Source organism: Zalophus californianus, chromosome 13, assembly GCF_009762305.2.
Source record: "Zalophus californianus isolate mZalCal1 chromosome 13, mZalCal1.pri.v2, whole genome shotgun sequence".
In the NCBI taxonomy this organism is placed as follows: domain Eukaryota; kingdom Metazoa; phylum Chordata; class Mammalia; order Carnivora; family Otariidae; genus Zalophus; species Zalophus californianus.
In genome coordinates, this window is record NC_045607.1 from 86,942,161 (window position 1) to 86,969,631 (window position 27,471).

A 27,471-nucleotide genomic window follows, 5' to 3' on the forward strand; every position below is an offset into this window, starting at 1 on the left:
GTAGTAGGCCAGTTCGTGCTGGCAAACTCATTTGACTAAGGGGTTAATGTCTTAAAAGTTCATTGCTCCTGGGGGTAGTGCATATTTAAAAGAGACAATCCAGACACAGGTATCTTAATACTGTCCTGTCCAACATGGTAGCCACTAGTCATACATAACTCTTAAATATACATTAAGAATTTTATTTTGAATATTTTTTTAAAAAATTTGTTTTAAATCTATTTATTCTGTTCCTCAGTGGCACTAGTCATGTTTTGAGCCATACAAATATTTCTATCACTGTATGAAGTTCTATTAGTCAGCACTCTCTTAACATAAAGGAATTAATTTTCACAGTGGACTGTGAATATGACCTATTTCTCTGCTGAGAAACTCTCCATGAGCTAAAAATGAATATATGTTTGTGTTGTAGGTATATAATCAGGACTTGGAGTAAGAGGTAGCTGGATGAAGGAGGGATGCCTATCTTCTGATGAATAGTATGTGCTATCTTTCGATGAATGGTATTTGGCATAAGCAGGCCAATTAAAAATAAAGTGGGGAGGTATTCTCTTTTTAAATTAACAGGAAATCCTCCACAACCCATTTTACAGATGAGGAAATTGAGATGAAAAAGGAAGTAATTTTCCCAAAGCTTTGAGCCAGAATGCAAAATCTGATCTTAGTTTTAATGTTCTTTGTACTGTACCATGCTTCCCATCAATCTCTTTCTCCAAGGAAAAGCAGGCAGGACTCCAGCCACGGTTCCTCAAAGCCCTCCAGTTTTCTTTCCCTTCAAAGGGGGGCTTGGGGTATGTCAGTGCAAAGTAATAAATCTTTTAAGATTTTACTTTTTTTTTTTTTTTCAGAGAAATAGAAAGCAAGAGAGAACAGAAGCGGTGGGGAGGGGCAGAGGAAGAAGGAGAAGTAGGCTCCCTGCTGAGCAAGGAGCCTGATGCAGGACTTGATCCCAGGACCCTAGGATCATGACCTGAACTGAAGGCAGATGCTTAACTGACTGAGCCACCCAGGCGCCCCCAAAGGAGGAAATCTTTTTTAACACTTTTGAGATAATTCTAGATTTACGTGCAGTTTTAAGGATACAGAGATCTTCAACATATTTTTCTAATCTGCTACATATCAGACACTCTACTTGGTGCTGGGGCCACAGAGACAAGATTGTTTTTGCCCTTGAAGACTTGAGAGGCTAGTGGGGAACACACAAGTGAGTAATTACTACAGAGTTGATTAAAACAAAACTGTAATACCATTTTCACTTCTCAATAAGGAAACAGCAACCAGTAATGCTATTCTAGCAAAGCTACTGGGAAGACACTTCCATGTTTCAGGGCTAAGAGTGAACAGTGAGGCAAATTGCAAAGCAAGCCGGCAAGAGACATCAAATATTTCAATCTTCCAGCTAGTAGTTTTGAGTGCCTGCTATATGCCAGGCAGTGGACTAGAACCTGTGGATGAGAACAAACCAGACACTGTCCAGCCCTTCTGGAACTCAGTCTTGTTTATAGGCATTTGTGCAAAAGGCTCTGCTAGGTGAAGTCAAGCTTTTAGGGAAGCACCTGTTGGGGGAGGGGGCTAAATTCAGCTTTTGAGGATGCAGGGAGGCTCTCCTGGAGGAGGGGGCTAAATTCAGCTTTTGAGGATGCAGGGAGGCTAAGAGGAGTTAGCTCACTACCTAAAAAAGGTGAACATGAGTTGGCCAGAGGAAGAGGAGACAGGCTGGTGTGGAGAAAGACTGTCCTAAACTGAACAAACAGCAGGAACAGCACGTAGGGAGGCTCAATATTAAAAGAGAATGGCCTAGGGCGCCTGGGTGGCTCAGATGGTTGGGGCGTCTGCCTTCGGCTCGGGTCATGATCCCGGAGTCCTGGGATCGAGTCCCACGTCGGACTCCCTGCTCCTTGGGAGCCTGCTTCTCCCTCTGCCCCCCTCTCCCTCTCTCTCATGAATAAATAAATAAAATCCTAAAAAAAAAAAAAGAGAATGGCCTAAAAAATAATCTCAAACTGTCTGAAAGAGTAACTCAGAATACAAAACAAACAACACAAAAACAAGCACCAAAAAACCCAAAGAATGAAAAAAAAACCTCTCAAATGTATTTTTATCACATCATTACTTATAAGAGTGAATACTGAAAAATAGTTATTTCCATAAAAGAGATTTGGTTCTGTTATAGATGGTACATTTACAACATAGAATATTTTGTATGCTAACAGGAGAACACGAGAAGTGCATTTAGGAACTTAAAGGCTAGACCTGATTGGGCATTATCTTAAGCTTGGAGGTTTGAGGTCTATTGAAAGCCAAATAAGGTCAGCAGGTGCAGACCCTGTAGCAACTGTGACCTGTCCCAATGACCTGGAAGCACAGTTAAAACTGAACTACATGCTAAAGACAGTACTACACACCAGTGGGGAGAGACCGATTATTCAGTTCATGTGTTGGGTGGGACATGCGGCTAAAACCCTAGAAAACGGAGTTGGGTCCCTACACGTCGCTCTTTACCTCCAAATGAATTCTTGTTGGATCAAATCCTTAAATGTGAGAAGTAAAATTTAGCATAATGATTACAAAGTGGGATTTTTTTAATCAAAAATGCATACGTGAAAATGTTAAATGAAAAAAGCAGGATATATAATTTATGTCCAATATGAGCACAACCATGATAAATATGTGTGTGTGTGTGTGTGTGTGTGTGTGTTTAACTAAATGGAAAGACACAGGTTAAAATATTAACAGTGAGGGTATTTGGATGGTCAGATTATAGGTGGTTTTTATGTACATGCTCTCTTATAACCTGCTGGTTAGTCTGGACCAAAACCCAGCTCCACCATTTACTTTGTGTGCAATCATGGGTAAGTCATTCAGCTTCTCTGTGTCCCAGTCTCTTCATCTGTAAAAGAGGAATAGCCCCTACGTGATCGGTTAAGTACTAACATAGTACAGTATCTGGGCATGCTATTATTGTTGTATTGGTTATTAGTGTTCTCTGTTTTTTAAATTCCTCTATAATGCACTTATAGAACTTCCGTAATGGGAAACTTTTTAAGTCTCTCTTCATTAAAAGAAGTGCCTCATGTCCTAAGTTAGCGATATGTGTCACCTTAAATGAAAACACTGACAAGGAGCAGCTAACCCATCTTGACAAAACACAGAGAAATGTCCGAGAAGGATCGCTCCGAGAAGAGGATGTCTGAGCTGACTTTTGAAGGATAAGGATCACAGAAGGCAGGCAAGAGGGAATTCGAGACAAATGAATCATCAAGGAAAGACTTGGAATCTTAGTAATTTCAAGGCAGAAGCCGACTTGAAGATCATGCAGGTTTCCCTCTGCCCTACAAATTCTTAAACGTGTTCCCATTCGACTTCGGGACAGTTCTCTTTGCTAGAAGGGGTCTCCACGTATGGATACCCACCTACCATTGCCCTCGCAAAAGAAAAAAAAATCCAAGAGAAAAATCCAAGCAACATGTCCACACCGACATATTCATTTGGGTGTAAGAGACAATTAAGCGTGGTCCATCCGGGCAATGCTCCCCGATCAACTCCATGGATGTGGTGTTTGTGCTCGGCTTTGAGAGGCCTCTCAAACATTACTAACTCTCCCGTTTTTCAGTACAAAAGCTGGGACAGCATTGAAATCTTAGGTGAGCAGCAGCATGTGACTGCAACGGAAACAGAGGCAATGAGAAATAGGAAAATAGTGATACCCTTTTATAATAGTATGATTGCATCTACATAGTAAAGGTACTTGTTGATAGTACTTGGAGCAACAGAAAGAAGAGATGAAACTGGAGAAAAGTTCAGTGTGTGGCTGGAGAAGCAACATTAACATTGTATGCCAACAGAAGAACACGAGAAGTGCATTTAGGAACTTAAAGGCTAGACCTGACTGGGCATTATCTTAAGCTTGGAGGTTTGAGGTCTATCGAAAGCAGGTGCAGACCCTGTAGCAACTGTGACCTGTCCCAATGACCCGGAAGCACAGTTAAAAGTGAATTACGTGATAAAGACAGCACTACACACCAGTGGGGAAGAGACAGATTATTCAGTTCATGTGTTGGGACATGCGGCTAAAACCCTAGAAAACGGAGTTGGGTCCCTACACGTCACTCTTTACCTCCAAATGAATTCTTGTTGGATCAAACCCTTAAATGTGAGAAGTGAAACTGCAAGAAAATTCTTTGCAATTACAGAGCAGTGAAGATTTTCCCAATATGCCACCACCCTGAGAAGTCTTCGAATAAAAAATTTACATGGGGAAAAAAAACTCACCGAAGGATCAAGTCAGACATAAAAATTGCAATCCATACCCCGAAGTGTTTATTCCCAAGATATAGACAGCTCTCCTACAAATCGATAAAATACCAACCTATCGATGCAAAGCAGAAAAAGAAATAGAATGACATGAAGAGACGCTGAGCTGCATTCATAGGAAGAGAAATACAAATTAAAATTATCGCACATGTCATTTTTCACCTATCAAGTGGGCGCAGCTCAGCAAGTGTGATGGTGAGTTACACATTAGTAAAATTTTTATGAGGGAAATTGGCATCATTGATCAAAATTGCAAACGTGCAGTCTTTGACCTAACAATGTATCCTTCATATACCTTTTTAAAAAACTTTTTTTAAAAAGGTTGTATTTATTTATTTGAGAGAGAGAGAGAGAGCGCAAGTGCAAGCAGGGTGAGTGGCAGGCGGAGGGAGAAGCAGACTCCCCGGTGAGCAAGGAGCCTGATGTGGGACTCGATCCCAGGACCCTGGGATCATGACCTGAGCTGAAGGCAGCCACTTAACCAGCTGAGCAACCAGGCGCCCCCAAAGAACTTCTTATTATGAAGAAATTCAAACACCTGTGAAAGCAGAATAGCATAATGATCCCCTAGGCCTCCATCACTCAGTGTCAACAGGTACTGACTCATGACCAGTCTTATTCCCATGCTATGGCCACCCCCTTTTTCTCTCCCCCATATTTTCTTGAAGCAAAGCTCAGGTATCATATCATTCCATCCATAAATACGTCATTATGTGTCTCTAAAAGATACACAGCCTTTAACATTACAAGACCATTATCACAACTAAGAGTTCTTAAATACCATCGAATTTCCAACTCTCAAAAACGTTTTAGGCTTTTTGCCTGAATCAGGATTCCAAATGAGGCGCACACATTCCTATCAGACAGAACATTATTTTAAGTAACAGCAATCATTCATGTGTAAGATGCTATCATTTTCATTCTCTTCCCAAGGTATCTGTCCAATTTGTTCTGTCCTCTCTGGTCAGGTTTCTTGGCAGTCCTTCCTCCATCTTGAACATGTGTAAAGTAATGTATACACAGGTTATTTGTTACACCATTGTTTACAAGAGCCAAGGTATAAAACAACCTGAATGTTTATCCCTGTCAGACTACTATGGGGCTACTTTCAAAATCAGGTGGACATTTATGTTCAGATGTGAAAACACCTCTAAGACACATGGTTAATTGGAAAAAGCAATGTGGATAGTGTACTATGATTTGTGTTAATAATTGAGAGCTATTCAGATGACGGATGGAGACAGGTTTTTGCTTCTATGTATTTAGGATATTTCTGGAAGAACCACCAAAAAGTATTCTGGAACAACAGTGGTTGCTTCCTCAAAGGCACACCTGATAACTGCAAGTTCGATTTGGGAGAGAGAGAGAAACTGTCTTTGGGATACCTGGTGTCTCAGTCAGTTAAGCGTCTGCCTTCGGCTCAGGTCATGATCTCAGGGTCCTGGGATCGAGCTCCGCATTGGGCTCCCTGCTCAGCGGAGAGTCTGTTTCTCCCTCTACCCTTCTCCCTGCTCATGCTCTTGCTCTCACGCTCACTCTTAAATAAGTAAATATAAGAAAAAAAAAGAAACTGTCTTCTGTAATGCATCTTTGCACCTTTTGAATTTTTTGCCATCAACACTTATTAGCTATTCTAAATAAATTGAATTTATTTTTTTTTAAGATTTTATTTACTTGAGAGAGAAAGAGAATGAGAGATAGAGAGCACGAGAGGGAAGAGGGTCAGAGGGAGAAGCAGACTCCCTGCTGAGCAGGGAGCCCGATGTGGGACTCGATCCCGGGACTCTGGGATCATGACCTGAGCCGAAGGCAGTCGCTTAACCAACTGAGCCACCCAGGCGCCCTAAGTAAATTGAATTTAAAAATCTATTCTCTGCTCAGAACAAATCCCTTCCTCTTCTGTGCTGCCTTGTATTTTTTACTCACTCTCTTGCTATGTTTACCTAACTCCATCACCCGCAAAAGCACTAGCAACTGTGTCCCCACAGAGTTCCCATCCCCAGCATCTAGCATGTTGCTTTCCACATGGAGAGAGACTTAAAAAAAAAAAATAAATAAAGTGATGTCTTGAAGAATGATAAAGACATTTTCCTGGGAATAAAGTCTGGCCACCTTTACCTATGGCCCTAATAGAGCACCGAAGCAGGGCTGCAAGAACATGTACCCACTAGTTCTGGGATTCTATCTGGAAATCCGCTCTCCTCATTCCAAAGAGGGAAGGAAAAGAGAGGCAGAGAAACAGAGACAAGGGGGGGGGGGGAGTGGAGGCGGGGACGGAGATCAGACTGGACTCTACAGAAGAGCGGCTAAGCAGAATCCATTTGGGGAAAGAAATGATCATGTGAAAGAACGGGAAGGGGATCACTTGAAGTCTTAGGTGATCTCAACAGGGGCTACGCTAAGAGGAAAACAGGCTTGTGATGACGTCCGCTTTAAGCATTCTGCTGCCCTGTCTGTCCTTTGTTCTTCCAGAGGCTGCAACTTCAATGGTGAGGCCAGGACACAGGCAGCCGGATTTCTAGAGCTAATTCGGTGGATTTCACCCCAGCACAAGCACACTGAGCACCTCCTAAGGACAGGCCTAAGGGTTGGCGACATTTTTATTAGCAACAATCCCTGCCCCCTACCGATTATCTACAGACTTAAGATCACGTAATCAACCCCGACGTCCGAGAGTGCCCGGCGAACGGGAGGAAACTAGCTAAGAGGCTCTAAATCCCTCCTAACACTTGAGGCTTCCCTATCAGCAAGATTAGAGCCGTCCACAGCCATCTGCTGAGTTCAGCCTCTGACCGACCGTCGGCCCGGGCAGGCTGCTCCAAGTCGGCGCAGGGTACAGGCTCCGTCCTCCCGGTGGTGGCAGGGGCCAGCCCCGAGACCCCACGCCAGCCAGGAAGGCCAAGCAAGGGGCTCGCCTCGCGCAGCCATGCTCAAGCAGAGCGACAGGCGGCGGTCCTGGGGCTGCAGGCCGTGGAATAGTACCGAGAGCGAGGGCGCGTCCCAGGCGGGGGACGGCCAGCACCGCGGGAGCGTCTGCTCGGTGGGGGCCCGCTCCGGCTCCCAGGCCAGCATCCCGCGGTGGCCCGAAGGCTACTATAACTACTACATCGAGGAGGACGTGGACGGGGAGGGCGACGACGACCTGAAGGACGACCCAGGCGAGGAGGCCCGGCCGCCAGAGGCCAAGACCGACCTCCCCGCCGCGTCGGCCACGCTGAACGTGAACGTGGGCGGCCAGAGCTACCGCCTGGCCTACTGGCAGCTGGCCTGTTACCCCAAGACGCGCCTGGGCCGCCTGGCCACGTCCACCAGCCGCAGCCGCCAGCTGGGCCTGTGTGACGACTACGAGGAGCAGACGGACGAGTACTTTTTCGACCGCGACCCGGCCGTCTTCCAGCTGGTCTCCAACTTCTACGCGTCCGGGGTGCTGCTGGTGCTGGACGAGCTGTGCCCGCGCCGCTTCCTGGAGGAGCTGGGCTACTGGGGCGTGCGGCTCCAGTACACGCCGCGCTGCTGCCGCATCTGCTTCGAGGAGCGGCGCGACGAGCTCAGCGACCAGCTCAAGATCCAGCGCGAGCTGCGCGCGCAGGCGCAGGCCGAAGAGGCCGAGGAGCTCTTCCGCGACATGCGCTTCTACGCGCCGCAGCGCCGCCGCCTCTGGAACCTCATGGAGAAGCCCTTCTCGTCCGTGGCCGCCAAGGCCATCGGCGTGGCCTCCAGCCTCTTCGTGCTCATCTCCGTCGTGGCGCTGGCGCTCAACACGGTGGAGGAGATGCAGCAGCAGGCGGGGCAAGGCGCGGGCGGCGGCGACCCGCCGCCCATCCTGGAGCACGTGGAGATGCTGTGCATCGCCTTCTTCACGCTCGAGTTCCTGCTGCGCCTCGCCTCCACGCCCGACCTGCGGCGCTTCGCGCGCAGCGCCCTCAACATGGTCGACCTGGTGGCCATCCTGCCGCTCTACCTGCAACTGCTGCTCGAGTGCTTCACGGGCGAGGACCCGCGGCACAGCAACGGCTCGCCGCGGGAGCACGACATAGAGACTGTGGGCCGCGTGGGCAAGGTGGGCCAGGTGCTGCGCATCATGCGCCTCATGCGCGTCCTGCGCATCCTCAAGCTGGCGCGCCACTCCACCGGCCTGCGCGCCTTCGGCTTCACGCTGCGCCAGTGCTACCAGCAGGTGGGCTGCCTGATGCTCTTCATCACCATGGGCATCTTCACCTTCTCTGCGGCCGTCTACTCCGTGGAGCACGACATGCCCAACACCAACTTCACCAGCATCCCCCACGCCTGGTGGTGGGCCGCGGTGAGTACCACGGCTCCGGCTTCCCGGCCCTTTCCCCAGCCTGGAAGAAGCCAGGCCTCCCTTCCCGGGGTCATCAGCCATCTCTGCCTTGCTTTGTTCCCCGACCTTTTCCCTGCCTCGCTTAGGGGCCCACTGCTTTTCTCCAGGCCTTTGCTGCCCGCAGCGAACAAAAACAAGTTGGAAAGACAGAGTTCCATAAGTAACTGAATTCGACTTGGGCCTAGGAATTTCCAGATCGAGATTTAGTCTTAAATCCCTCGGCAGGCTGATTTTAAGAAGGATTCCTTGTTTGTATATGTGGGAAGATCCATCACCCTCGTTCTTATTCGCCACTTATGGAATACCTGTTGTCCTAAATGGTTTGTAGATGTTCTCTTATTTCAGTATCACACCCTGTGAAACGGTTAGGATCTTTTTTTTAAGAGGACAAATTGGAAGTAGCTTCAGATTTGAAGGAAACTAAGTTTATGCAGGGAAAAGGTGAGACTCGCCTGACCAGTGTCCACCCTACCTGAAATTCCACTGCTCCTAGCCAATCGTGACTGTGGAAAGAAGCATCTACAACTGAAACTTGCTCCACTGTCACTGAAGTTCCTTTGGGACCTGGTATTCTTGCCTGGAGGAATTGAGGTGCAGAGGGTTTGAGTGTAGACACCCAGCTAAAGGTAGTGGAGTGAGGACCCAAACCTAAGACCATCCAAGGCAAAAAATCCATGCCCTTTGTACACCCAGCGCTGCCTCTTTCAAGCTTCACTTCTGGGGCGTGCCTTGCCTAATTTGCAGGCTTTGGGTCATTTTTTGTTGTTTTCTTTGGCATTTGCCTCTTTGTAGTAATTTATGCCGTTTACTCAAATACCCGTATTTCTGGCATGCTGTGCAAAATCCCTGGGAAATCCCGGAATCACTGGATATGCTGATGGATAAGTGGACATTTATACATAGAGGGAAGAAGTGGGTGTGTGATTTCTCTATTTTTAAAACTAGATGGTTTGCAATGCTGTTAAAAACATTAAGCAAATATAACCGGTTTTTCCCATGTAAGGAACTAGTTATTTTCAGCATTAACACTGGGTGTGTCAGAACCTAGAATCTGGTCTAGATTTCTGAGATGAACCCACCCAGGGTTACTAACAATGTAGTTCAGCGAGATGGAAGATTTACTTTTAGATTCTAGTCCCAGATCTAATAATTGTGACCCTAAATAATTGTAAAACCTCGCTCCCTTACTCCCTGTCCTCGGTTTTCTTGTCTCTAAAAAAGGGTGGCTACAGAGCTCTATAATTCAGTTAGTCTTCTGTCACTGAAAAGCAGAGCACTCATATGTCAAACAGGATTTGTGAGCTTTCTTCAGTGATGAGAGGACATGAGGCTCTTCCCAATGAGCTAGCCCAGTGCCACACCTCTGATCATATTCCAGGTGACAAAAGGTCATCCCCATAGTAGATAAACCATAGGTACAGGTGGAGCTGAAAGAAGATGCTTTGTCCCCAGCAAATGACATCTACTTTGGAGGTGAGTAAAGCAGGAAGGGAGAAGAGAAAATCTACACGCTGGTGATACACTACCAAGTTTGAGAGTCAAGTTTCCTTTCATCCAAGTATCTTAGAAGACCAGCATGTATGTAGGTGGGGCCTAGGGGACATTTTGATACTATATTTTCAACCCACAAAACTTTAAAATTTTGTATATTAATACAAAAATTGATAAGAATTATGTTGCTAATGATGTTTCTTTTTTAAAAATTTCCTGAAGGGAATGCCTATTAATTCCATTTAATTACTTGATCTGTTTAATGTATGACGACACTCAAAGCTTTCAAATTACCCCCTTTTTATGTTAACTAAAGTTGTTTTAGTCAAAATCAGTTTTTTCCATAAGTTTTATTCAATTTTTATTGATAATAAATTTTAACAGTTATTGCTTTTGCCAATGAGAGTTGTCTTTTGTGACCATTATCTCTATCAGGCACTATTTTCACAGACCAAAATTTGCACATTTCAGCCTTACTATTGACCAACCTTAACCTTTACCAATGGCTTTTGTCCATCTTATTCTCTGAGGATTTTATAGACTAGTAAAAATCATTATGAATTAGATATTTCTAAACTAATCTATGAAAACCATAGGAGTGGTTCCCCCTTTGAACATTTAAACACCGCTCTATGCCCCAGGACAATATAGATTAAGCAGATTCTCCTCCATAATTCTGATGGCATTCCAAACTGTGTACCAAGGGACCATATTCTCAGTACAGCAAAGAGAAAAGAATGCTGTCAAAGTGATTCAGACAGAATGTCTTGTTTCCTTAGGTAGATACCAAATAAAAGATGCAAAACATGAAGATGAATTCTTCATGAGAATCACAAAATCCATCTTACTCATTTCACTGAGCTAGAATTTTTTGATCACTTCCAGGGTGCCAAGTGGGTAATCTAAACACTAGGGATACTGGGTGACAGAACAAAAACCCCAAAGCGATGAATTTCTTTCCCTCATGCAGTTTACATTCTAATGGAGAAAGAGAATATATAGTTTCGGATACTGGGGTGTCTTGTGTGAGATAATAGGATATATATAGAGAGAGAGAGAGAGAGATAATAGGATGGAGAGACAGAGATAGCTGGGTATGGAATCTACCTTTGATAGGCTGGCCAGAGAAGCCCTCCTGGAGAAAATGACGTTGAGCTGAAATTGAAGGGTGAGAAGAAACCCATCTATGTAGACATGACTGAACAGAAATGAGAATAAGTGGAATCCCAAAACTAACTCTGATTACACATTCTGTAATTTAAAATTTTTTGAGCACACACCCATGATAAATGCATGTTCAATTATTCATAAATTGTTATTTATTGCTATAATAATGATACATCACAAACTACTACCCCAAAACTTAATCGCGTAAAATGTCAAGCATTGATTTAGCTGATGAGTTTGCAAGTCAGCAGTTTAGGCTGGCTTCAAGCAGAAGGTTCTTCTCATGGGGCTGGTGCCAGTCACTCATAGGTCTGATGATCAGCTGGCTGACAGCTGGGATAAACGAGAGGACTAGACCACATCTCCTTCATCCTCCAGCAGGCATGTACCCATGGCCATGGCAATGGGCAAGAGATGGAATGCAGTTTCAATCATGTGAGCACTGTATAAGTTTCTGTTCATGTCATTTGCTCAACCCATTGGCCAAAGCAAGTCACAAGGCCAAATTCAGAGTCCAGGAGCAGACCAGACTGGCCCACCCGGTGTAGGAAAGCACTGAAAAGTTTTATGGCAAAGAGCTTGGTTGCAGGATGATATAAAGAATTAGGTCCACTGAACTGACATTTTTTTGAAAGCAGACGTACATATGGCCAACATACACATGAAAAAATGCTCAACATTACTCATCAGGAAAATGCAAATCAAAGCTGCAATGAGATATCACCTCACACCTGTCAGAATTCCTAGAAAAGACAAGAAATAACAAGAGTTGGCAAGGATGTGGAGAAAAAGGAACCCTCATGCACTGTTGGCTGGAATGTAAACTGGTGCAGCCACTGTGGAAAGCAGTATGGAGTGTCCTAAAAAGGAATTTAAAAAAAATACTGTACAATCTAGGAAATCCACTTCTGGGTATTTACCCAAAGAACAGGAAAACAGTAATTTGAAAAGATATATGCACCTCTGTGTTCATTGCAGCATTATTTGCAATAGCCAAATTATGGAAGCAGCCCAAGTGTCCACTGATAGATGAATGGATAAAGATGACGTATGTACACACACACACACACACACACACACACACACAGTGTTACTCAACCATAAAGAAAGAATGGGATCTTGCCATTTGCAGCAACATGGATCGACCTAGGAGGCATTATGCTAGGTGAAATAAATCAGAGAAAGACAAATGCCACATGATTTCACTTACATGTGACAAACTAGAGGTTGCCAGAGGGCAAGGTGGTGGAGGGGGTGGGTAAAGCAATATAGCATATAACTTAGAATATGAATTCTATGGAGGTGAGTAAAGCAGGAAGGGGGAAGGGCAAATCTACACGCTGGTGATATACGACCAAGTTTGAGAGTCAGGCTTCCGTTTTGCCAAGTATGTAGACCAGCATGTATGTAGGTGGGGCCTAGGGGTGCAAGGGGGTGCGAGGTACAGGCTTCCAGTCATAGAATTTTAAATGGCAAGGATGAAAGGTACAGCAAAGGGAATATAGTCAATGGTGTTGTAATTGGGTTGTATGGTAACAGACCGTAGCATAACATAATGTATAGACCTGTTGAATCACCATGTTGTTCACCTGAAATTAATTTGTGTGTCAGCTATATTTCCACTAAACAATTAGGTAAGACAGTCATTCTACTGTAGTAAGCTATTACTGCTCAAATATATGTACACATCAGAAAACACATTCACACTGATAATGTCTTCCAGACTCCAGTGCTGTATGCCTTGTATATTCACCTCACTGGAGACAGATTCTCTAAGCCATTCTTCATGTGCCGCTAGTACTTTTAGAAAACCCCAAAATCTGACTTGCTTTTCATCATCTTCCCTCTCTCTATGCCAAGGATCCTACAACCTTCCTCTTGTAATTCAACTCAAGGTTTTAAGAGGAAGACAGTAATTTTCATCACTGTGAATACTTCTGCAGCTGCAGAACAAATCCCTCGTGGACCTTCACGCCGGCAAATGCTCAGGCATTAGGATGTAAGATAGCCCCGTCCTACTCATCTGTCAAATGGAGATTATTTGTAAGCACTAATGTAATAGGAAACATATGTAAAATGCCTAGCCTGTAGTACATCCGCCATAAATAGAAGTTACCATATCTGTCTAGTTGATGGTCTTTATCACGTGGAAGCCATAACCTTTGCTTCCAGATTCATTTGGGGGAAAGTAAAACAGAAGCGATTCCTTCTCTACTGGAAAAAGAGAGACTATAAGACATATGAAGGGGTCTGTTCTGTTCTGTCCTGGGAGAGCCTCTGCGTGTCCAGATAAATAGGCATACACCTGGAACAGCTCCAGCCATGTTGGGCCTCTCCAGGCTGCCTGGGTGTGGGAAATGCATGGCCCAACTTGGCAAGAAGAGTCAGCTCTGTGATGACACGGTCATCGTTGGCCTCCAGCGTGGCTCTGTTTTAAAGCAGAAAAGGGCAACTGGACTGTTCAACGGCCCATTTCCTTCTAAGCTTCAAGAGTGAGTTCAAACCATAGAAACCAAACAGGAAATTATGTCATGAACTCATTCCTTCAAAAACTAACAAAAACTCTGCAAAAAGAAAATTTATCTCTAGCTGAGGGAACAGATAATTGTGCCACAGAGACCTTGTCCTATCTTTGTTTTCCCAAAGCATGTTATCATGTCCTTGCAGATAGGTAGCACTTACAAGATCACTGAGATTTTATTTTTATGGATTGATCGCTTGCTTTAAGAAGACCCATTTGGAAGGTGCATCAGCCAAGTCAGTCAGGAAAACAGAAAAAAAAAAAAAAAAGTGGATATTTTAAACAGATGGAATTTGATGCAGGGTTATAGATACAGGAATGTTAGAAGGTTGGAAGAGCAGCAGGGAGAAACAAAGAGACCCCAGAGACTGGTTACTGCATGCAATAACTATCAGCCCTAAAACTGGGGGAACAAATAGAAGGTCAAATTACTGGAACTGACAAGAACAGAGAAGGAGCCACTGAGGGGCTGTCGCAGGGACTCTTATGATGACACCATGAGGTTAGTGTCCTATGTGCCAAAAGATGCCTGAACCACGGCTATCTGCTTATTGGAGGATGGTGAAAGACACCAGAAACAGGAATAGAGACCCTCAGTTCCTCACCCACCTTCAGTGTCCCAACACTCTCTCTCCTTTGCAGAACACAACCAGAAGTCAGTGAGCAAGGTGGTCTGGGAAATGTAGTTTGCAGACTCCCCACTGCAGGACCGCGGGAAAAAGTACAGAGGGTGTCTCGCTTGGGACTGAGAGACAATGGGTCAACGTCTGCATTAGACGGCAGTCAAAGGAGGCAGCATCCCCTTAGATCCTTCAGAAATAGCAAAGGAGCCATAAATGGGGCGAAGGCTCTTAGGCACTACTTTGAATTTTGCTCCTGTGGACTCCCAACTCTGGGGTGGTCCCCTTTTAGGTCTTTCAACTATGATCCTCCTGTGGGTCAGTAGGACGTGTGGGACATGGAGTTGTAGAGGACAGGGAAAAGCACCAAGTAAACGGTGGATACGGACGACATCATCGTTACTGCGTGTACCTTTCTATGGCTGGATGAATGGATGCCACGTTTGCCTTATAGCTTTTGCACACCTCCTCCTTATTGCACAATTTACATACATGTCACAACTTTAACATAGGGATGAGACTGGTTGATTCTCTTTAAGGTCCTGTCTTCACCCATGACCTCATTCTAACAGTGCTTCCATCCCTCAGAACATGCTTTGAATTCCACTGAGGAATTCTCTTTGGAGACTGTGATATGTCCATTTACTTCTTTGTAATGGTGCCAAATCTTCATCTTTTGGAGGGTAGATTTGATATTTTAAAATACAGTCAAGACCCCTGAGTTTAAGATTGACATCTAGAGTTAACCCTTGAGGTGGCTAAGACTACTTGTTTCAAAGTCATACCACTGAATCCTCTGTGCAGATGATAATCCAAAGAGGAATTCTTCAAATATTTGTAGCGACAGCAGCATGGATAGGCTACATGTAGCCTTTGAAGCTAAATCCTTTAAAGGACAATATGCATTGAGGTGTGTAATAATTTTAGCCAGAAACCACTATCTTCACCACCTCAAATTTTTTGGGAACACAAGAAGGGGGCAGTTCATTATTTTGAAAAAAATCTGTTGTGTTCCCTGGGGTATTTCCTACATACGTGGATTACTGGGTGCCAAGATTTAATCTATGCCTCGTTCATTATGCAGGAAACAAACATTCCTTGTTGAAAGAGAAATTCCAGTATAGTCATTCTGAAGTTTCAGAGAAAAACTGGATGCTTGTCCTCCTTGTAATGTTTAAGAGGCCAAGATTTGCTGATTAATGGGTGAGCTTCTGAGGGAAGGTCACATTCTGGTGTTTGGAACTCAAAGGCTAGGGAAAATATGTAAGCCTTGCACGGAATGGTACGCTTCCAGTTTATGGAGTGGCTGAGCCAGCCAGTGTTTTCAGGATATTAAGATGGATTGCAGGAATTCTAGTCACATTTCTAGACCCAACCCCTCCTAATGTGAGAACTCACTCTTTGAGGCCACCTGTGTCAGTTTAGGGCTTTCCATTTTTAATGTTCATGAAGGGAGAAATGGGTTTGGTCTGTGGAGCATGGAGAAAAGTCCTCCAAAGCCAAGGAATTCTGCGTTCCTCTTGGAGCCAAGGAGCAAGAACCAAGTCACTGGTTGAGTCAAACTGTGCAGAGAACAGACAATGTAAAGATTAGCTGTACATTTTGAACAAATTCTTCAGGACCAGTCACACAGTCTCCTAGCAGAAGAGATCTTTTCTCTAAAAATAAAGATCCAAGATATACAAAAATATTTAGACCATATTATGAGCATCAAATATTTAATCTGCCTTAAGCTAACAACTCTCTTCGCTTTTGATCCTTCACTCGAAGTTCAGCCAAAAAAAAAAAAAAAAAAAAAAAAAAATGAAGCCGAGTTTGGGAGTAAAGTAAAGCCAGTGTGGGGATGGATCAGAAGTTTAAAAGAAGCACTTTGTCTCAGTTATCTTCCTCTGCATCGTCCTAGCCTCCTGCCTCCCATCTTGCAGGCTGGTTTACCTCAAAGCCTCTGCTTTGGCCTTCCATGGGTGCTTCCTGTCCTGAACTACTCCTTCCTGTCACTCACCCGTGTTACCAGACTCCCTGTAGGCTTCCTCCACGCCACGTAGACTGAGTGACTCAACATTCATACAGAGGTATGAGTGCTGTGCTTCGTGACCTATGAAAGCCATGTTTCAGTTCATGTACCCAGACAGAGACCTGACTCAAGTTCTTTTACTTTGGGTACGGCCAGTTACAAGCATACTTTGAGATTAACCCACAATCTCACAGTACCATTGCCTCTCATCATCCTTTGGTGCAAAAATCTGGAGCCACAATGCTCCCCACCCCGTTTCCCTCCTGTTCAGCAGGATCCAAGCAGGAGCCCATTTCCACAACCCATTGGTCTATTTCTTTTTATTTTTTTAAAGATTTTATTTATTTATTTGAGAGAGAGAGAGAGAGAGAGAGCGAGCATGGTGGGGGAAGGATCAGAGGGAGAATCAGACTCCCCGCTGAGCAGGGAGCCCTATGTGGGACTCGATCCCGGGACTCCAGGATCATGACCTGAGCCGAAGGCAGTCGCTTAACCAACTGAGCCACCCAGGCGCCCCAGCCCATTGGACTAATAAGCATGAGAACTAACATTATCACTCACACACTGCACCAGGCACTCCTTCACTCCCTTAACACCCTTATGGGGTAGGTAACTACTATTCTCCGTATTTCACAAGTAGAAGCAGAGCCAGAGAGAATGTAAGGGACTTGCCCAAGTCACACAGCTGGGAGGTGGATTCAGAGCCATGTAGCCTAATGCCATCTCTGTTTCCTTAAACTAGTCTACACCATCCTGCCTCTCTTAGGTGCTTGCTTGTATTCTTCCACACATGGGAAGCGGCAGCGCACCCTCAGCTGGTCCCTCACTGTAGATGAAGCAGTGAGAGGTGGTTCAAAAAGGAGGTCAAGCGGGGTGCCTGGGTGGCTCAGTCATTCAGCGTCTGCCTTCGGCTCAGGTCATGATCCCAGGGTCCTGGGATCGAGTCCCACATCAAGCTCCCTGCTTAGAGGGAAGCCTGCTTCTCCCTCTCCCACTCCCCCTGCTTGTGTTCCCTCTCTCACTGTGTCTCTCTCTGTCAAATAAATAAATAAAATCTTAAAAAAAAAAAAAAGGGAGATCAAGCTATCACTTTTTTATGGCCTGGATGGAGCTGTGGTTCTTATCAGCAATACCAGATTAGCCCAGCTGGCCTGCTTCTCTATTCCATCCTAACTAATCAATCACACTTACCCTAAGTTCAAACTAACCCTTATATCAAAACAAAAATGTTTATATTTCTAAGCTAAACACCATCTTAGTACAGGTCAACAGGCCAACTGTGCATTTTAATACAACCTGCCAGGAAATCGTGGCAACACCACAGATTGATGAAGCAAACAGTGCCCCCTGGAGTTGTGCAAGGCACAGGGTTTTTTTTTTCCCAACTAAGCAACAGCTCTGCCTACAAGCCTTTTAGTAATTTGCCAAGAGTCTGGGGATCGACGGGAGGCTCAGTACATGAGGCTTAAAAAAATAGGCCCCAAGAGATTTTCCCAGGTTTTCTCTGGCTCCGCTGACTGATAACTAGTCCCATGGGTATCTGCATTTTAAAACAGAAGCTTGTTAACCTAAATAAATCCCTAATTAGTGGAATTTAAAGCGGTGTGCAAGAGTGATGGGAGAAATTTCATACAGTGTGAACATATTTGTGGTCTGTGATGTCTTACAGAAAAGTCCCTTTGCAGAATAACGAGAGTGTGTTTCTCCAGACATTTGTAATTAGAGCACCTTCATATACAATATCTCATTTGAATGACATAATAACTCCAAGAAGTATTAATTATAATATAATTATGTCTCCATTTTAAAGATGAGAGAAGCACAACCAAGGAGGTTGTTTAATGCCTTTTGTGGGCCTGGTTAAGTGTTTTATATTCATTTTCTTATTTAGTCTTCAGGAGAAGATGAAGAGTTGGGTATTATCCTATTTTAGATGAAGGAACCAAGGCTCAGAGACTGAACGTTTTGCTCATGGGTATTCAGCGGGGAAGGGTCAGAGTTAGGACTTGGACCCACATATGACTGGTTCTGAGCCTGAGCTCTTCCTGGTACGCCTATCATGTGGGCAAACCCAGGGTCCCTGGTCCTAAAGCTGACCCCTCTGAGGGTAGGCAGAGACTAACATTTATTGAAGCCATCCTACCCCAGGAACTTTACACACGGCAACTTATATGCTCTTCGCAACCCCTTAAAGTAGCTGTGATATCTCCTGTATTGTGTATAAGAAAACTTATAATGGTCAGGATTTAAGCCCAAGACTTCCAGCTCTACAGCTTGTGTTCTTTCCATGATGCAGATCCTGCAGGCAAACCCTCTGGTACCTCCTAAAGCTGGCTCTGTGGGAACTGTTACCTGACCTATGTGTACCTTCAGGGAGTCAGAGGACACTTTCCTACCTGGTTCTCTCCTTCTCTTCTCCATCACATTGCTAACCATTCCATCTCACTTTCTTTCCACTACAGGTGAGCATCTCCACTGTAGGATACGGAGACATGTACCCAGAGACCATCCTGGGAAGGCTTTTTGCCTTCCTCTGCATTGCTTTTGGAATTATCCTCAACGGGATGCCAATCTCCATCCTCTACAACAAATTTTCTGATTACTACAGCAAGCTCAAAGCTTATGAGTATACTGCCATGAGAAGGGAAAGGGGAAAGGTAGAGTTCCTGCAAAGAGCCAGAAAGAAGATGGCGGAGTGTTTGGCTAGAAGCCACCTACAGCCCCCACAAAGGCAAGAGAGTTGATGTTTCAAAGGACACATGGGTGGTAGACCCCATGAACCTCAAGGTTTCAGTCCTCCTTTGTGTTATCAGAATTGACAGTACAAGGACATAGACAGTCATACACAAAGGGCAGCCAGTTCAGAGTTCTACTTCTGGAAATGTCCATTTTGGCCCCAACTGGGACTGCCTCGTTTGTTCTTTAACGGTGTTGTAGGAGTCTGACCTCCCCAGTGACACTGGTACTAAAAACTCCTTGAGAGGAGCAACATCTTATATTTCTGTTACAGCTTCTCATGGCTTCTCAATAAGTATTTTTGAACTTGAGTTGACATGAGAAGAGTTTCTTGAAGAAAAAAAAAAAATCCTTCATTTTCCAGAGAGAGAAAGAGAGAATGTTGTAGCATGAGCTTTAGAGTTAGACCAACCTTAGTCAGAAGCCCAGACCTACTGGATGTAGAGTTTAGGGAAGTTGCTTTAACTGTCTGAGCCTCAGTTTCTTCAATTGTAAAAAGTAGGTAATAAGACCTACCTTGTCAGATCAGGACGGAGATTGGAGATAATATATGTTCAGTAAATGGTAGCTGTTAAAATTGTGTGAGTGGCTGTTGTCTAATACACTCTCCAGACAGGTGGTTCTCAGCCCAGGGGTATTTGGCACCCCTAGGCCCCCTTGATCCTGGGACATTTGCTATGTCTAGACATGGTTTTGACTGTCACCACTGTGAGGGAGGATGCGAGTGGCTATGGGCATTTCATAGGTAGAGGCTTGGGATGCTGCTCCACATGCACCGGCCAGCCACATAACAAAAGAATTTTCTGACCCAAAAAGTCAATAGAGCCAAAGCTGATCATAGGAGGCCCCAGGCCCTCCCTGTGAAACATGCCCAAGTGTGCCAATTACCCTCCCTTGATAGGCACCCTGACACATCCTCCCCTCTCAGGCCTCCTCTCCCTCACCTTTCTATGAAAAAAACAAAAAAATTGTTTTTAAACCCTGCCTTTTGGACAGCTATTCTGGGTGGAGCACTGAAGGAAGGGAATTCAATCAATGTGGCTCTCTGCTCTGGGCTTGTCTGTGGATCAGAAAACCAATCCCCGTTGGGTCCTGGTGCTTGCTTGCCCTGCTTCCTCTCCTCCTAATTCCTCCCTCCCTCCATAGGACTGCTGTAAATTGCATTTCTGGAAATTAAAGCCTTGTTCGAACTGAGCAGAGATCACTCCTGTAACTAGGGCTTTTGCCATGCTGACCATCAAATTTGTCTCAGGACACCAATGGACCTCTATTTGTACAATAAAAGTAAGAGTAATTGTTTTGTGCTTTCTTACAGTAACAGGCACTGTGGGTTTTATTTCATAATATGTAACTTCACTTAATCCTTAATACATCCCTAAATAAGGTATTGTATTTCAGTTTTGTTTAGGAAGACAGAGGCTCAGAGAAGATAAGTAATTCTGCCAAGTTGACACAGTCAGTAAATGGTGGGACTGGGTTTCAAGCCCAGGACCGTCTGATTGCTCAGAGTCTAAACTTGTGGTTCTCAAACTGTGTCAGCATCACCTGCAGGGTTTGTTAGAATGCTGAATCCCACCCCCCAGAGTGTCTGATTCATAGGTCTGGGGCGGGACATGGCAATTTATTTGCATTTCTACCCAGTACCAGGTGATGTTGACATTTCTGGTCCAGGGACCATGTTTTGAGAACCATGAGTCTAAATCATTTCACAAAGAGCTGTGAATATGAAACTAGGATGCTGTCGGCAAAACTAGATATAAGTCTCCCCCTTATCCCCAAGTGTCCTTAACATCATCATAAATGACCTAGCATCTGAAGGGTAGACAGAAGCCCAATTATTGTAAGGTCGCTAGATAACATACAGGATGTCCAGGTAAATTTGCATTTCAGATAAATAATTTTTTAGTAGAAATATGTCCCAAATATTGTATCATATATACTTCTACTAAAAATTATCTATTGCTTATCTGCAATTCAAATTTAACCAGGCATCTCATATTTTTAATATCTAGCTAACATTACTGTTTTTGAAATACAAAATTTCCTCATATGGAAATTACCCCCAAGTCCTAAAACCCCAAACAGCAAGACACTCAGCCAGGGGACACTTCTCTCCCCTCTTGCTAAATAAAAGAGGGAGGAGTTTCAAATCTGACTCCTTGCCAGAAACAATCATGAAAACAGAGTTACAGCATGCAGGAGGTTTGGAGCAGAGCTTATATAACCACCTGACACGCTCAGGGCAGCAGTAGCCCCTCTGGTCCCGCCTCCAGCCTTCCAGCTCCTTCTGAGGTCTCCAGTGGAGGGTTGGTGTTGTATGAAGTACATCTGCTGGGCTCTTAAGGGCACAGGGAATGGGAAGAGCCAATGTTCATCACATTCCCTCCCTGGGCTCGGGGCCCTGATGGAAAGAGGTGGGGACTGGTTGGGATCATAGCGGGGGGAGTGCTTGGTGAGGAAGAGGAGCTATTCCAGGTCTCTGTGAAGGGATCTGGTAAATGGCAGTGCACCACCCCGCCCCACATCTCACTAGGCACATCTGCTCAGACAGCTGTATTCTACCTTCCAAGACAGCGATAAGAGAAGAGAATTAAAACCGAAAAGACTAACGTTCCAAAAGCAGAGAGCCAAACGTTAGCAGACTAACCCAGGCACAGAGCCAAAATTCTTTCAATGAATCCTTTACAGCCCTATGAAGTAGGTCTCAAGGTTATCACTTACAGAGGCTCAGCCACACTGAACTTGACATAGTCGTTGGATCTGGATTTGAACCCTGGCTCTGTCATTTACTAGGAGGTTGAATCAAAAATGGCTTGAGTATCAGGGATTCCATATGGTATAAGCTAATAGTTGTATGGTCACTTAATTTCTCTGGGCCTCAGTTTCTGCATCATTCAAGTGGAGATTTGTCAGCTGTGTGGTCATCACACAACAATGTATTAACAACCCTTAGCACACTGTTTTGCACACATGTTAAGAACTACATAAATGTAGGCTGCCATGATCATCAGTAATTTGCTGGCTGCACAAGAAAACCGTACAAGCCCAGATAGGGTCTCCTGTTATCAAGGAGAAGATTCTGCAGGTGAAGACCATTTTTGAATCCTGTTGCCAGCCCCTTGCCCAGCCAAGGCCCCGAGAAGGGTCTAGACCAGTCTGTCTAATAGAACTTTCTATAATGATGAGAATGTTTTGTGCTAATACAACACAGCTGGTGTGACTGTTGAGCACTTGAAATGTGGCTAATGTGATTCAGAAACTAAATTTTTTAATTTAATTTCACTTAAAATTAATTTTTTAAAGATTTTATTTTTAAGTCATCTCTCCGCCCAGCGTGGTGCTCAAACTCACAACCCCAAGCATCAAGAGTCACATGCTCTATGGACTGAGCCACAGGATGCCTGTCATTTCATTTAAACTGTAAATGGCCACACGTGGCTACAGTCTGCCATATTGGGCAATGCAGCCACAGACTTTTTTCTGCCCTCAGTGGGGAATCTACTCTGAGGTGGGGAGGGGTGTTTGGCTTTTGAGAGGGGTGTGGGCCTGAGAAAAGAAGAAAATGTGACAGTCCCCTGTTCTGGCTCAGAGTTGGGATAGGTTTCCAGGACAACAAGGAAGCATTGAAAGTAGAAGCCGTCAATCTGACCAGTGGCCTGGAAGGGCCTCCTTTGTTGAAGAGCAAGGAAGAGAAATCTACCAAAGCATGCACAACAGAAAGAGAGCTCTCGAAGGACCATGTCTATCACTTAGGTGGGTCCCAAGCTTCACCCTGAGGGACTTTTGTGCTCCTTCACTGGGACCAGCCCAAGACCATAGACCATCTCCTTCAACTTCTAACCCAAACTAAATCAAAAACACCTCCCTTATTTTACCTCAGCTTCAAGGATATGAGCAGACATGCTAACGAGACACCTTTCTTAAGAATAAGGAAAAATATTAAATTATCACCTAAAAACAGCCATGTTCCCCAAGAGTCTAGGTCCAAGAAAGTAGGTTTAAGTTTGGCTGAGCTTCAAATTCACTTCTCTCAAGCCGATGCCCTGCCCCCCACCAAATCAGCATGAAGGCAGTTCCCTCCGTCTCAGTTCTCCCCCTTTCCCCTCCCCGCCCCGTTCAAATCTGATGGGACTTTACAACTCATGAGTATTCTTCCTTATGTGTCTATTTTTGTGTGCTGGGCCTTCTCCATTTGTTCTTCTAGATTCGTTATTCGCCCTTCTCTGCCTACAAGGGGTCTGTCTCCTGTGCCTGTACCACCCAGGCTCCCTTGCCCTCTTGTAGGATATCAGCAGATGAGATGAGAGAACATTCTGAGCATTACTCCCCACTAGGGCGTGTGTGTGTGCCAGTATTCTGGGCAGCATCGGAGTTCCTACAGCCAGCCATCGAGTGAAACAGCTCTTCTGTCTGGCCACAGCACTCACGGGTTCCAGGGACAACTTTCCCTCCAGTTGTCCCTTCAGGCCTACAAGTGCTAATGGCCTCTTGCTGTTGCTCGTCACTGTCTCACCATTCCTTGTTGGTCCCCTTAATCCTCAACACACCTCTGTAAATAGAATATTATCCCTTTGAAAAACCTTTTGAGTGTGCCAGCTATTTCCCATTGGAATCCTGATTAGTGCCTCTTGAGAAAAATATATTGCTGTATTCTTCCAGTCAGTACTGAAAAGATGAGGTATTTTAATCTGAGGATTCATGCCTCCCCAGCATATCACTCCAGACTGAGAAACACAGCCCTTGGTTGTATAGACTAAGAGCATATCCAGCTCACAGTTGTTTGGTAGGGCAGTGATGACTGGCAGCCTTAAGTGCCAATAAATGATTCGTGCTTCCTGCCAAAGGCTTCCAGCTCTGCTCTCTTTAGGAGTTTTCAATGACAATATGTGGAGCTCCCTTCCCCAGCCCCATCCCATACATACTAATGGATTTTCATGACATGATGGAACACTGTGCATAAAATAAATGGGAATATATGCACCTAGAAACTGGAGTTTTGGTGCCCTCTGAAGACATCAAGAAATCATGGTGGCCAGGCTCCTATCTTTATTCCAGTAAGGTTTTATTAACCTTGTTTTGTAAGTGATAGAACTGAAACCCAGAGAAGCTAAGAAAAATGCCCAGAGATGGCAAACATCTGTTTGCCCTGCTGCCACTCCCTTTCTATGCCCACAGCAGACTTTTTTTTTTTTAAAGATTTTATTTGTTTATTTGAGAGAGAGAGAATGAGAGAGAGAGAGCACGAGAGGGAAGAGGGTCAGAGGGAGAAGCAGACTCCCCACTGAGCAGGGAGCCTGATGCAGGACTCGATCCCGCCCCACAGCAGACATTCTTAATCAATCACATCACCCCATCCCATTAGAGAATTTTATCACGGTTGTCTAGCAGCCAACTCAGATCTGTCAGAGCTGACACTCAAGACCTATTTGCCATCCTAGCATATGCTCAGATTTCAAAAATTAAGAAATCCGTCTCTGTAGCCTCCTATTGCACTCTTCTTTTTGAAGGATTTCCCTACAAATCCAGAAAAACTGCAGACCATGCTCAGGCTATCCTTAATACTATTAAGCCTTTGTAAATGAAATTCCCTGAGTCCCAGTTTCCTCATTATAATATGGAGATTAGTGAGACCTTCTTGGGAGGATTAACTGCTATATGAATGAAAAGCACCTGGCACAATACCTATCTATAGTAGGTACTCGGTGTATAGGTTTTGTTATTCATTTTGTATAAACAGAATGTCAATGATGCTCATCAGCCAGAGCATGCCCTTCTGTGGTGATTATTAGTGTCCACGGTCACTGGGCTGTCCATAAAGGTTTTAGTTCTCCTTGAATATGTGCATGGTAGATTGCATTCCTCCACCACTTTTGACTTACATGTGGCCAAGTGGCTTGCCTTGGCCAAACCATTGTGAGCAAAAGAGACGCATATTACTTCTGCCTTCTTCCTTTCTTCTGTGTTGGTAATTGTGAAAACAGATGTCAAGATGAAACATCCATCTGCCAAGGTCTGTGAATGACTACAATGAGCAAAACCCCAAGTTGACCCCATTGGACATGTGGTTTAAGAGAAATATACTTTCATTGGGTAAAGCCACAGATTTTTGGACTTGTTTCTTTCTGTAGCCATAACTTCATCCATTTGGTGAATACTTTGTTTTTGTATCAAGGTTTCAGGGAAGCTGAGACTTCATCTAACACTAGAGAAGTGAGTTGAAATATTCATGTGTCTTAAATGTTCGTGTCCCCCAAAGTCATTTTCTTACTCTCCTACGAATTGCTGGATAATAAGTCCACTTAAAATGTATCAGTGTGCTGAGCATCGTTCCGGGCACGCTATATGAGTTAACGTGCACATTTTGCACAATGTCTGTCCCATAATAAGTATCCAAATTCATGTTAATAACCATGTCACCATGGTTGTCAGTACTACGCATCATCTCCAGTCCTTATGACCACCCAGTGAGGTAGGGAGTGGTATCTCCACTTGACAGAAAGGAAACTAAGGCACAAAGCAGCTGAGCCATATTTGACAAGGTTTCAAAGGTAGAAAATAATGCAACAAGGATTTGAATTCAAGTATGCCTGAAACCAGAGTCCTTGTTATTTCCACACTGCTCTATACACTGCCCAGTGAAGACCGCCAAATTGTTTGCAGTACACTTTCCTGACACCCCTGCTTCCCACTGGTGGGGGTGGGTACTCCACCATCAGACGTGTCCTTTGGTTCTACCAATTGCAACTATTGTAGGTTAATTCACTGAAGATATAGAGAAACTGGCCTCCCCTTGGTCAACTCATGCCTGGAAATTAAAACCTGGCATTCGGAAAAGAATTGTTTTTCTACCAGCTTCAGAATTCACTCTCAAGGGGGTTTTCTCCCTGCCTCTTCCTTCAAACTCCTTTGAAATCTCTAGGCTGTCACTTACTTCTATTTTAGATGTAGCACAGGGCAAGGGACCAGTGAGACATTTGCCCTGTTCTGCCCATCCCCCTACAGCTGAGGCCAAAGAGGGAGGTAGAGAGAGAACCCAAACACGGACAGACCTACCAACCTACCTCCACTCACTACATCTTCCTTCAGGCCATTTATTTCATTAAAGCACAGGATGCTCAAGGGAACCTCAGGAAAGGGGACAATTTCATTTTTCCCCACACCTTGGAAATTAAAATCCTTTCCAAAAAAATAATTTGCTTTGTTCTTCGAATAAGCTAAGGAGAGGAGAAAAGGGGTCAAGGAGTGAGAAGAAAATGAGAGGCAGGAAGGAATGGAGGGAGGGAGGGTGGGTAGGAAGGAAAATAGATATATAAAACAGGGGGAGAGGGAGATTAAGATGAGAAGGAAGAGAAAGAAGAATGAGAACAGAGTAGAATAGCAATAATACTGTTTCATTGTTTCAGGGGATCAGCAACCCATCTAAATTTTCATCTTTTTTCAAAATTTTAATTGGTACTATATTGCCTGCCAGTCAGTCATACCTAGGTGTTTGATGGGGTTCCCTTCCCTGAGCTCCCACCCACACCCTCAGAAAAGGCTCAATAGCTCTCACAGTCTAGTGCATAACTGTGGTTTATCTTGAAAGGACACAGAATGATGGGAAGGAGAAACTTTCTAGTCCAACTGACCTAGGTTCAAAATGCAGCCCTAGCATATAGTTTTCAACAACATTGACTACCATGCGTGTGCCAAGCACTGTTCTAGACAGTGGGCTATACTGAACTAGATTCTCTGCCCTCATAAAGCTTCCATCCCAGGTAAATAAAAAGGAAAATAGATAGTATTTTAGAGATAAGTACATTGAGACAAATAATGCATAGAAAACAACAATATTGGGGGAGGGGCACTTTTAAATGAAAATTGTGGCAAAGGATGATGCTGGGGCAAAGCCTTGAAGGAGTAGAGGAGTGAACGCTGCATGCATTTGGGAGGGAAGAGCGAACTCCAAGTACAACCACCCTGGGTCAAGAGCATACTTAGCGGGGGCATAAGGATCAATGGACTGTAGGTCCCAGTGCTGTAGAAGATTCGTAGTTCAGACACAACAGTGAACTAGAAAAATAGGAACTGATGAACAAAAAGTAGGAAATTTGAAATTGACTTTAAGGTACAGCTTTAGTTCCCTTAGCGACATGTTCTCGAGTAAAATCGTGAGCATGAGGACCTGAAGACAAAGCCACTAAAGGAACCCGGAAACAAGAGCGTTGGAAGTGTAGGTGTTAACATCACCAAGAACTGGTCGAGAGTGGTGTTGAAGAGAGTAAGG

At 44.5% G+C, this 27,471-nt stretch overlaps 1 protein-coding gene across 1 annotated transcript; it reads left to right on the forward strand.

Annotated features, from left to right (window-relative positions):
- Positions 1 to 7,240: 7,240 nt before the first annotated feature.
- KCNV2 (potassium voltage-gated channel modifier subfamily V member 2) lies at positions 7,241 to 20,047 on the forward strand. Its single transcript, XM_027616595.1, has 2 exons — positions 7,241 to 8,617; positions 18,932 to 20,047. Exons 1-2 carry the CDS (start codon positions 7,241 to 7,243, stop codon positions 19,211 to 19,213), a joined length of 1,659 nt encoding a protein of 552 aa, XP_027472396.1. The 3' UTR covers positions 19,214 to 20,047.
- The last annotated feature ends 7,424 nt before the right edge of the window (positions 20,048 to 27,471 follow it).

Bases quoted from the DNA above. Each gene is read 5' to 3' on its own strand.
- KCNV2 (XM_027616595.1), top strand. From the start codon at position 7,241: ATGCTCAAGCAGAGCGACAGGCGGCGGTCCTGGGGCTGCAGGCCGTGG. The intron at 8,618-18,931 runs GTGAGTACCACG...TTTCCACTACAG, and splicing joins ACGCCTGGTGGTGGGCCGCG to GTGAGCATCTCCACTGTAGG.